The following is a 12,549-nucleotide window of genomic DNA, read 5'->3' as shown; positions in this document are numbered from 1 at the left end:
GCTGGATACCGATACATTGAGATCTGTATGACTGTGACAAAATTAGAGAAGTGTGTGCAACATTCTGTTTGGTGCACTTTGAATATCTATGCATCTGCATGAAACAAGCACATGCCCTGGGGGAGTAATTATATGCGGACGCTGCAGAAATCTCATTGGGATATGAAATCAATTCTGATGTATTTGGCACATTGGGTCGGCTCAGTGAGAGTAATCTGTTGATACTGATATCTGGGGATTGGGGAGAAAATGCAACCATTAAGCTCCAGTCACACAGTTGCTTACGTTGAGTTACATCCGCCGTGGATAGATACGGACAAGTAGATGCAGCACGAGTGCAGGCATCTGTAGGGTCGTAACTGTCCGTGACTAATCCGTAGTGAAACACAAAATTATGGCACCAAGCTTTTGAAATTTTGAACACATGGAGTCCCCACCAATGCAGAGTTACGTAAGTAACTGTAACTAAATGTAACTATTCGTCCATGAACGTGACCATCTGTAGCTTGGATGCAAACCATCCGGGAAAACTTTACCACCTGTCCATTTTTTGGAAGAAATGCCGGATGCAGAGCATCACATGACTTGGGCATTGTATAACAGACCTTCACTCTGCCAATACAACCGTAAAAAGGAAACACTTTGGAAGGAATATCCCTTTGGAGAAAGCAGCTCCTGTGGCTTGTTTAAAATCATATGGGTTCCAAATGAGCTATGATAATAGTACATCAATGCCAGTAGCATTGACTACATAGCAATATTTGTTGACATTTAGAAATACAGTATGCATCAATTTTTATTCTTTTAATGTGCGTGTATGTATTGTGTTGACAACTCACATAAGTATTACAAAGTTATCCCTTTAAAATTTTGTAGGCAAGTCTAGCTACTTTTCATTTCAAAAGGGATCTCGGGATTGACAAACAGCAGTGGCTGGGACATAACTGGAATCGGTCAATTCATGCGACCATGTACAAAAAAAAAAAAAAACAGCTTTGAAGGAAAACTTAGACACATCAGGTAGGATGTGCAAATGTGACTTTACAGACTGGTCTCAAGTTTTGAAACAAATACTTGAAAATCATTAAGAAAATGTTAATTGCAGGGCACACATGAATTATCCACTCAAGTGCAAGCATATTCTTTGTTTTAGGCAATACTTTTCACAAGAACCTCTTTCATTATGCAAAACCATTCCAATTCAAGTCATTCTCCAAAGGAAGTACAGATTCTCTGGCCATATCTCTTTTTCATCTTTCTCAATGGAGAAATCCATCATGAAAATTACTGTAAAACCAGAAATATTTGTGTGCATTTTAATTTCGCAAATTCTGCAATTGCCTACATTCACGAAATTAACATGCATGCAAAAGTTCTTGTCTACACTATATGCATTGACCACCAGTGGAGTTACAAAAACTTCATGCTGCAAAAAAGGCCGCTAACTCCAATTCGAAAAAAAAAAAAAAAAAAATCCATCAATCAAAAATCATGCTGTGAAAATATCTCGCTTTACAGTACTTTGAGTGACTAAAACAAGACAAAATGAGAGAAAAGGGACAGTGAACGAGTTAGCACATTCTGATCAACACTAAGACAATATGATTCTTTGTTTGAATTGTGATCAATCAAGCCCATACATGTACAGACTGTATTGGCATTTCCGTGATGGAACTTGTGAGATGGTCTTCCCTTTGCCCGTGCCAAAAATTCAATAAATCTCTCTTTTTTGTTATACAACATATTTTTCCCTTTTATTTTGTATGAAGGGGTTTTATAGAATAATATCTACAATGATTGTATTCAGGGGTACATGTTCTATTGGAAATTTTCTTGGTGGGAAAATATAAATTCATTGTTTTATAGTATAAAGCAAATGAGAGTTGAGCTTGTGTGACATCAAGGAATTACCCAAATGCGTTTGATTGATCCCAACTTGAAAAAAAAAATCATATCTTTCTCTGTTTTGACTGGAATTTCTAGAACTAATGTCGTCCTGTTCCTCTAATTTTTCTGCTTCTATTCAAACAGACTAATTTTCAGGGTGGAAATTTCCCTTTGAGGTAATAAACATTATGAAGCCAGGCTAGCTTCATAGATATCTATCTGTTATATTTCTTTACTTCCCTTTGAATGGAAATGCAAGTACAGTACATTGTTTTCCAACATATAAATGACGATGGCAACTTGCTACAAAAAAGAACTGCAAAATATCTATGCACATGACACCCAACTATCATGGAGAATGTCACCTTATTTACATTACTGCATCATATTCTCATCTGCGTTTATTACCACCATGGGAGGGTCTTCTTCCCATCTCCCGGCCAGTAATGCGAACAGTGGCCAGTCCTGTGGAAAAGCCTCCCTGTCCTGATGGGCCAACAGCACCAGGTTGTGATTGCTGCTGCTGCTGTGGCTGATGCTGCTGTTGCTGCTGGTTTCCGTAGCCACCCACCGGCTGCATGGCCATGTTTCGTGGCATCCCAAGGTTTTGGAGCTGTTGAGCAGCATAATTCTGAGCAATGCTCAGCATGGACTGGTCTATGGACCCCTGATTGGGCATAACCTGGCTCCCAGGAGGAGGTGGGAAGTTATGGGGCATTCTCTGGGGAGGTGCAGTCTGAGGCGTTGTTGGGGTGCTAGTCTCTGTCGGTTGGGTTCGCTGGATGGGATAGTGAGGTGGCACCGTTGGAGGGTGAACGGGTGGAGCCGGTGGTGCATACTGAGTTGTTGGTGGTGGAATGGAGGGGTGAGTTGATGTTGGGTACTGGTTGGCAGGGAGCCCTGGGGGAAGTGGGCGAGGTGGAAGCTGTGGCATACTTGGCACACTGTTCTGGGAGAGGCCTGTGACATTGGCTTGTATTGATGACGGGGGTGGAGGTCTGTACATCGGGGCCTGGGGCGCAACTGGAGGCTGAACCTGCGGGGGTACAGATGTGTTGTGTGGGGGTTGTTGGTAATTAGGTTGTTGGGTTGCGCTAGTACTGACTGGTGGTGGGCGGTTGTAGGAAGGTGCTAGCAATGGCGGTGGAGGATGATTGAGGAACTGGGAAGGTCCAGGTAGCTGCTGGTATGACTGTGGAGTTGACTGAGCTTGGGAGGCTGGTGGTGTGGGTATAACAGCAGGTGGAACGGATACGGATGGCTGCACTGGTGGAGGAGCGACAACCTGAGGAACTGGTCCACTGGGTGCAGATGAATATGGTGGGGTGTTGTACTGGGGTGCACTAAATGTGGTAGGAGCTGGTTTGGGAAGTGGAAATGAGGGCTGCTGGTGGTATGGAGGAGCCTGATGCCCCATTTGTGGGGGTTGTTGGACTGATGCTGGAGGCGGCGCTTGCTGAGCCTGTGGTGGCTGATGCACCACAGGTGGATGATGATGCTGAACAGCAGGAGGTTGTCGGGGCGAAAGGTGCATTCCCTGGTGAGGCACCTTGGGTGGCTGACTGGTTGAGCCAAGGTGAACCTGTATGCTTGTGCTCGGGAAAGTACTGGGATTTGCTTGTGGTGGGGGAGGGGGCACTGAAGAAGACTGCTGGCGGTCATGGGGTGTGACAGTCGGTGGGGCATGAGTGGCAGGTGGTGGTGGTGGCGGTGGCCTCTGCTTCTCTCTTGGATGATCATGCTTAATTGCTTTGGTGGAAGGTTCTGAATGAAAAAACAAAATAAAACAAAATACACATTGGGCACTTAAATGTGGGTATATATCCTTATGGCATATGGCATCAAAACTGGGTCATATACTGGAAAGAGCAGTATAATTCACTAAATACCACACATATTGCAATTCACTTTACAGCCACACCTTACCGAGTGGACTTTATCAGTTTTTCATACTCCCTCACAATTGCAAAGCTGTGCAGTAAAAATACATCAAAATATCTCATAAGCAGGACTTGACATGCTGTCTGTAACAGGGTACGAGACAGCATATATGAAGCAGTTTTGTTAAATAAGCAGCTTCATCATATCCTATCTTGTGTCATAGGTTATATGCTCATGCTTCATTCATACCCAGGATTCATTAAATTTGGATGGTAACATGCAAAAGACAATTCTGTTTCTACGTGAACCAGAGACTCCAACCCAAAGCACCTTCTGATCTGGAGATTTTCCCGCCTGAAACCCCTAGCAAACGGGAGACTCCAAGTTGATGTGTGCGAAGCGCCAAGTTCCTAGGGTTCTATATGCTCTCTGGTGCTATCTAAGGCTTATTTTTTTTAACATACAATAGCAATAAGTAAGAAATCCTTTCGAACGGGAGACTCAGAGCCAGGGCGGGAGAAATTAAATCTCAAGCGGGAGAACGGGAGATTTTGCAAAAATGGGTTTTCGGAGGGAGATCTCCCGTCGAAAACGGGAGAGTTGGAGTCTCTGGTGAACTCATCATGGTTTTACTCTCCTTTACCACACAAGGTTCTCATATAATGTAATATAGCAGAATAAACATTGTAGTCCTTACCTCCATGTGAACCTTCACCCTCTGGTGCTGATTTCTGTAGTAGAACAAGGAACAGGATTATACATTTATATGTCTGAACAATGATAGTGTCATTTACAAAACAATTGTTACTCAATCAATATTAATCTCTGTTAGTATCTGTAACAATAGACTTAGGCCATGTACTGGTCTTCATTCTACAGGGGACTATCCCCTTCAGCATTTACAGTATCATCTTGATCTCAGAGACACTGTATAGTCATCCATATAAAATATGGTATATGGTAAGATAACTGTGTATATCTAGCAATACAATATCATCTCACATTGTCTCACAATATCACAGTGTAGTCATCTATATGACACATATGGTGAGAAAATAGTGTATATCTAGCATTATTTGATTTCCTCCTTTACTACTACATACACTACACTTCATATTCTTGGTGATAAACAGTACATTAGACTCTTGTTATAACAATCTCCATGGGCATGCTGAAATGTCTCTTATACATCAGTTAAAACTATATCATTAAACACACTTTCTTATAAAACAAGTTTATATGAGGAATGTTCTTCATAATGAGGGTCTGATGAATAATATCATTGGTCTTATCCATATGGGTCATGACAGGTCATTTGTTATGTCAATGCCAGCCACTTTCACAGTTTTGTTGATGTATTGTTTTCTTAAAACAATATGAAAGAGAGAAAAAAAAAATGTGAATGTTGGTACAAATATACACCATACCAGGGATTACAGGACAAGAATCATAATTTCTCCATGATCACACAGGGACCACTTTTCAAGTCAGCTGTGGATGATTACTCAGCACTTCACACTTTTCATACAATATAATGAGCTCTGCAACTTCCATCTTTGCACTGAACATGTTATCTAGCATACTCACTGGTTTGGAACGTTTGACAACAGCCTTGCTTGGTGTGTGAGGGGTTCCCTTTTGCTGTCCAGCTGCATACAAATCCAGCAATTTATGGCAAATTTCTGAAAATTAGAGAAGGAAATATATGTGCCCTTAATCCATCACACAATGTGACAACTGAAATTTGTACTTACTCTCACTCTGCATAATAATCTTAAAACTGAAAAGACACACAGGGATGCATCATTTGTTATTCATGATTCATATGAATGCTCTCGAAAAAGAAACTAAAATTTCTCTAGCTTATGTCTTGGGATTTTTAATTTTCATGGGCTTTTTTTCACAAGTAAGTGTCTGCCATGCTCAATCTCAACTACTTTTGTTACTACATGGCAAGATGGACGCATACAATGCACACAAAAATGCTGGCATCTCCTCTTTTTCTTGGGTATCAAATTTTAAAAGCTAACTAACCTCGGTATCTCATAACAATAATTATAACAAAAATAATAATAATAATCATGATAATGATAACAATAATAATATAATATAATATAATAATAATGATAATAATAATAACAATAATAATGATAATAATAATAATAATAATAATAATAATAATAATAATAATAATAATAATAATAATAATAATAATAATGATATCATGACAGTTCTCTAAAACTGGGAGACATCAGCAGACTAGATAGTGACAATAAAAAGTACTTATATTTTTCATTTCTAAGCCACATGATGCATAAGATTCTAATGAATAAAAAAGGTCAATGCAATCATTTGAACTGACGTATGACAATATTTGCAAAGGACTGACAAGTTCTTGAGATAATGTCAAGAACAAGAACACAGTTTCCTTAAGATCTCGACTGACCCTCCATGATGTCCAGCGAGACATCCTCATTCAGCTGCTCCCACCACTTGACCTTTGTGGACTTCCCTGACCAGTCCATCAGGTCACTCTTGGACAGCCGGCCAGCCAGGTAGAGGAAACCCACAGCAACGATGTATGGCTCCCACTGCAGGCACAAAGTGGTGCACAAACTGCGCCATGTGTGGGGAGAAACAACAGCAAGATACATTAATGCTAGTAGTATGTGCAGTCAATACTAATGATAGCTATGTCAAGAAATGGTCATGTAACCTCATATCAAATTACCACTTGGGAACCACTGAAGCCTTACTTTGCATAGAGTCTACTTAGTAAATACTCTTGTGGTTCTGAAGTATAAACTGCCATAGAATGAATGTTCTAGATAAGCTTGCATTCTGACACCTAACAATCATGATGGACTACCATGGTTAACTTCTTATAACCCTGATAACCAAATAGTTGTGACAGAGACTTCAAGAGAGAGTGGTATCAAAGACTCCAATCAAAATTCAGTGCGGGATATTAAATTTGTGTTCATGAATACATATCACATTCTCATGGAGAACTGAATCACCTGTCATTGACAAAGGTCCACGCCATCTGCACCAGCTTCTGGATCTTATCCTTGTCTCCCTTGAAGGTTTTGGCGTACTTCAGCAGGTAGCTGTAGGGGTGCTCCACCTGCAGGTCAAACTTGATGGTCTGCAGCAAGATGCGCTCGTGTGTCATGATCTCCTCCTGTCACAAGCACAATGAGGGGGGTCAGTGAGGCTGTGACCTTGTGGCCTGACTTCTACTACAAGCTGCCTTTTCAGAATCCCATAGCATCCATTTGAATCAAGCAGGCAACTGCAGGGATTCCAACTGTTACCTTTTCGTATTTTTTTTTTTTGCCTAAAGGACTGCAGATTTCATGGAAAATACTGTTTTTACCAAATTGTATAACCACATATATCTTTCAAATGAAAGGTAGAATACTATTCCCCCCCCCAAAAAAAAAAAAAAAATTGCCATCCAGCCCTCAGAATTGCAATGCTGCTATTTACATTACAAGGTTTGTATCTCTGCAACTGGACTACATGAACACACACAACAATGAATACGAAGCATTTACTAGTAAAGATACTGTATACGTGTGAGGTACGACCAACTTTGCTCAAGTCGACCTTGAGCAAGTCTAAAAAAATTGCCAGAGTCAGACAAATTCTACCCGGATGGATATAAATATGTGTCACTTCCGCTGTGCAATTTGGAGAATTTTCCTCTGGTCCCCTTGGAGTCAACTTTTGCAAGTACACTGTATCTCCCCGAGACATGAGAGATTTTACAGATGACAATAATTTCACAAGGGGGCATCTCATTGAGCGACGAATGTTTGCAAACGCAGACAATTTTAGTGAATTTTAGGTTTTGTAAGGGTTCATAAACGGTTGCATTCAAATTCGTTAACAATTGCAATCAAATTCACAAACTGTTTTCCATGTTGCAAACAGTTTTTCTTGTCGCAAATGAATTTTGAACATGTTCAAAATTTCTTTACGACAAATTGCGACATGGAAAACTGTTTGCGACAATGAAAATTGTTTGTGAGTTTGATTGCAACTGATAACGAACTTGATTGCAACTTTAACGAACCCTGGATGAAACCTAAAATTGCTACATTCACTAACATTCACCGCTCAGTGAGATATCCCTTCAGGGATATAGTATTGTTGCTATAATTTTGGGGTAATGCATGCCCTTGAGCATGTCACTGTCAGATTTGACAGTCAAAGTGTACGTTTAAAACAACCTCGACCTCTGCTTTAGCATATACAATGTATGGAAGGTGGAGATCTACACATAAGTCAAACATGTTGAATACAACAGACATTCAATTAGAATTTTGCCATTCAACCAAAGTGTTGAGTAACAGCTTTGATGGCACAGGTTATCTCTTGCTTTCATGAAAGAGGACAGTGAATATTCTACACAGCATATACAATTTGTAGTTAGAATATGTGAAATAAAAATATCACCTTGGGATCATCTCCAAAAGCAGCAAAGTGTTGCTCTGACAAGATGTTCTTTGCAATCTTGATGATGTCCTTACACTTCTTTGGGGTTTCCTCCACTTTGCCTGCTAGAAACAGACAAGCTGCACCCATGACCTGAAAACACAACAGAATTGCACATACAGGTTTCACGAGAGTCCATCTTCTTTGGGGTCACATGATACACATAAAACTTTCATAAGTCACATTACAATGACAGCTGTAACCTGATAACACTTGTTTATCCTGTTTTGAGATGAGTTTTAACATTCACCTCATCCTACAATGAAACATGCCCATACAGGTGTAAAATTTAACATCACTGTGCTTATGAGGTTGCATTAAAGTAACAATTTGGACAATTTTCTTATAATGCATGCCATTCGAGGCTAATTCTCCTTCATGAAGACTTTGAAAAACAACTGTAATATCGATATATTTGAAAGCATAAAGTTGTACCTGATGCATCCAAGTTAAACAGATACAAGAAATGTACACATTGTGCCAGTAAACTTAAAAACAAGAAATGATAAAGGAATTAGTCTTAGTTTGTAGACCTAATTTTAAAGTATAGGACAGATGCGATGATGAACGTATATTTGTATGCTTGATATGACTCCATAGCAAAATGAACACTGTAAAAAAAAAAAGCATCACTATCAATATTTGTTTTTTATATTGTCCATGAAATGAAACATGACAATGGGTGTGTATGAAAGAGGTGAAAAGAAGTGGTACTTACATAGCGTGGAAACTCCTTGAATGAATGGAACATGTAGAATCGATGAAAGTACACAACTCCTGTTGCCATTGTATCGTAACGACTGATAGGATATTAAGGAAATAACATGCTGCAGCTGTATTAAGACACATGCGTACGGACATGAAGTTCAGCCTGATACATACAAAAGTTTGCATCTTGTAGGCTCAATTCATTGTGATCTTGTACATAAGTGCAATTTGACTATAGCTACAGTACAGCACATCACATAGTGCGATTCATGACATTATCACATTTACTAGATAAACCCTCTTTTATTCCCCTACAGACAGCCAATACAGATGCCTCAAACAGCACGCTACATGTATGTACATAGAGACAAATTTATTGCCAGTTATAGAGTCCACACACAATTCATCAAGCACATCACAGATACTATCACTCCCCTAAAATGTCCCATTTAAACAATCCCATCATCATCACTGAAGGAAAGGATACAGTCCTTGTGTTGTGCCTGCTTCAATGATGAAGCGTGATCCTTCTCTACGATAGCGAGCCTCTGTGTTTGCATCGATACCATCTTTGATGGATGGGGTGCTCTCAAGGTCCTCCTTTTCATAGTACCAGCAAGGCATTGTGCTCACAATTGCTGTCTCTTATTTAAGAGAAAAGTATTCAGTATCAAGACCAACCAACTGAAACATGCAAATACTTCAAAACTTTTAAACAGTGCAAGAGGTCACTTTTGGTAATACATGTGTACTGTACAAGAAAACAAATTCATTCTGCCATGCAACATGTTACAATGACCTTAAACTACAAACTGTACATGATGTACTTGTTTTATGATTTGTCACAAAACGGGGATATCAGTCAGACAGTCACAATGATATGAAATACACAGGACACAAGGCATTGATGCCATAAGCTCACAAATCTTCCAATGCTCATACGTAGATGTACACAGTGGAAGTAAAAATCATCTTCGTCAAAATTGAACAATGACAGTCCCCTTAATCTATCATATTTCTTCCACTGAATTCCTGAAAAACCAGCTTACAAAAAAAAAAACATTATAAGCATTGAAAGAATAGACTTGAGAGGCAACCACAAAATCATCATCTCAGCTCAGAGATTATTAAAATGTGGACCAGCAATCATTAATTGCCAGAAAGACTTCCCTGTACTCTCCCACTAATTTTGCCATACCACTCTACAATACTACCCTATAGTAGTACCCTCATTAGCTTATGCACACATGAACACAAATACACGTACTGTACAATGTATTTGGTAAGTGGTGGGGTATTAGCGGGGTGGAGGGGGGAAGGGGTGACATACAATAAGGAAGTCTTGCCCAAGTCTCTGAACAGAAAAAAAACCTAATAAAAACAACAACACACATGTATGGGAACATCCTCAGGTCACAAACTTTAAGTATATACAAAAGTTGTATCTACAGTAATTATCAGTGCGACAGCATTTGACTAAAGTTACTTTGATGATAAATTCATTAGTAGGGATAATAACATACAAAATGTGGGTATTTGGAATTCTTGCTGACTCTTCTTCTTGGTTTAAATACCAACATCCCAATGCAAGGGCCAACCAGACAAGGTGCATGCTGATGTTGATGGTGCAGAGACAGCAGTTAATTAACGATACAATTCCTTTGCTGTGAAGAATGCTGTGAAGAACTGCAGGTCTGAAAGTAAATCAAGCCACCCATAATTCAACCAAACCTGCATCCAAAATTTGACCGCTGGCTACATACGATGTAGAAAGACTGCCTTTGCTTTTGGGTGCAGTCAAATTTTGGCATGGGGGGGGGGGGGGGGTCGAACCTTGGTGCAGGTTTTTTAACTTTGTTTTTAACTTAAAATCAATATTAAGGCAATTTCTGAGTGTGAGCAGGTGAGTGTCAGTTGTGACTGTCACCCGATGTTGATGCATGGCAATTGCAATGCCAATGCGTTCCAATCAACCCAATCCACTCTCGGCATATTAATGAAATAGGCCCCACCACTGCGTGTCCGCACTTGATTACCATGGCGGCTTGCCCATTTATTATACTCGCGAATTCAGCCCCACCGTGTGGCATTCACCAGTACATAAGCACGGCAGTGAGGCTTTCTTCCACAGTATAACACTCATGAATGCGGCCCCACCAAACGGCGTTTACGTGAGATTGATACAAATTATGGCAGGGCTGATTTCCACAGCATAACATCTTTCGTCCTTCCTCGATCCTTACTCCCGTTTTTTCTTTTGTTCAACCTTTTATTCTCGGATTACGGAAGGACTTCCTAAAATAAATGTCCCTCGACTAATTTAATGGCTAATTTAACCATAAATACAACCTAACCTAAACTTAATATAACCCTAACCTATCCTTGCTTGCTAAAGCAACGGGTGCACGCACGCGCACTGCGGTGGCGCCGATTTCACAAATTCACGACTTTGCCTCATCGCCTCACTCTCCTGTAGTCCTGATTTTATTTGCAGTGCAGCTTGCAGTGCAGCGATATCAGATGGAGCTTTCAAGAACATGTTCCACATCAACCTCGCTTCAAATGTCACAAGCAACACTAATGACACATGTGATAATGGTATGTGAGACCACCCCAACAAACATTACATGCAACATCACAAGCAACATGTCATCACAAAAGCACCGCACCGTCGGCGTTAAATCGGTTATCGTATCTATCATATCAGCACGCAACATGACACAACTTTGAATATGTGGTACCGTTATCTTAAAAATGGTGTTTATCAAACGCGACGGCAGCCGGCAGATTTCTGGAAAAGAAAACACATCTCTAACGGCTATCTCACCTGTAGGTTACATGTAAATGATGTACGGGAATTTCCAACCATGCCCTTACCTTTTTTGTTGATCTAAGGAAGATCGAAGACAGCCTTACTTCTTGCCGAAATTTTCACAAAAGTCAGTACATGTAATGTATCTCCTTCGTCGATTCTTAGCATTTGCTGCTTGCGCACGACTCTGTGCGATTCATCACACTACATGCGCACTCTGTAGAGATCCGTACGAGTGCAATGTAATCGTACGATTGTCGTACGATCGTACCAACACGCGTCTCGTACTCGTGCAATTATTCTTTTACTTACCACTAGATGGCGGTAGACAACAACCACCTGCCCCAGATGATCAATCAGTTACTGAGTATTACCCGATACATTGTAGCGTTACAGTGTTCTTGTATTGTATTTGCACTGTACGGACATGCTACCCATTTACTTTAGCTATGCATGTCTGCACATACATGTTGTACAGTATCCACACCTCTGCTGTTAAATGTTTATGCTATGAATATGATCCTTTCGGAGGCCTGAACAACACACAATCAACTGTCTACTTGCTTTCCTTGTGAACCTTTTTCCAAAGGGACGGTCCGTGGCGGAAACGAGGGATTAGACGACCTAGCCACAGTAAAAACACCTACCGCACGCGCAAGGAAGAGTCAAGTCCAATCCAAGACTCCTGAAAGAGCCAAGTCCACTGACGCTGCAGTCGACTGGCATAACTTGAAGTTCTGACAAGTCCTTTCTCAGAG

At 40.4% G+C, this 12,549-nt stretch overlaps 1 protein-coding gene across 1 annotated transcript; it reads right to left on the bottom strand.

Annotated features, from left to right (window-relative positions):
- Positions 1 to 2,278: 2,278 nt before the first annotated feature.
- On the bottom strand, positions 2,279 to 11,925 carry LOC139734601 (uncharacterized). Its single transcript, XM_071645385.1, has 9 exons — positions 11,857 to 11,925; positions 9,467 to 9,621; positions 8,990 to 9,071; positions 8,233 to 8,364; positions 6,789 to 6,952; positions 6,215 to 6,384; positions 5,356 to 5,450; positions 4,466 to 4,499; positions 2,279 to 3,651 (listed from the first exon to the last, which is right to left on the bottom strand). Exons 2-9 carry the CDS (start codon positions 9,601 to 9,603, stop codon positions 2,279 to 2,281), a joined length of 2,187 nt encoding a protein of 728 aa, XP_071501486.1. The 5' UTR covers positions 9,604 to 9,621; positions 11,857 to 11,925.
- Between the last annotated feature and the right edge of the window lie 624 nt (positions 11,926 to 12,549).

Source organism: Diadema antillarum, unplaced genomic scaffold (genome assembly GCF_040938485.1).
Source record: "Diadema antillarum isolate AM-2024a unplaced genomic scaffold, OU_Dant_1.0 seq00000533_RagTag, whole genome shotgun sequence".
NCBI lineage: Eukaryota > Metazoa > Echinodermata > Echinoidea > Diadematoida > Diadematidae > Diadema > Diadema antillarum.
Note: the sequence above shows the minus strand (reverse complement) of the source record. Positions and strands in the feature narration are given on the sequence as shown.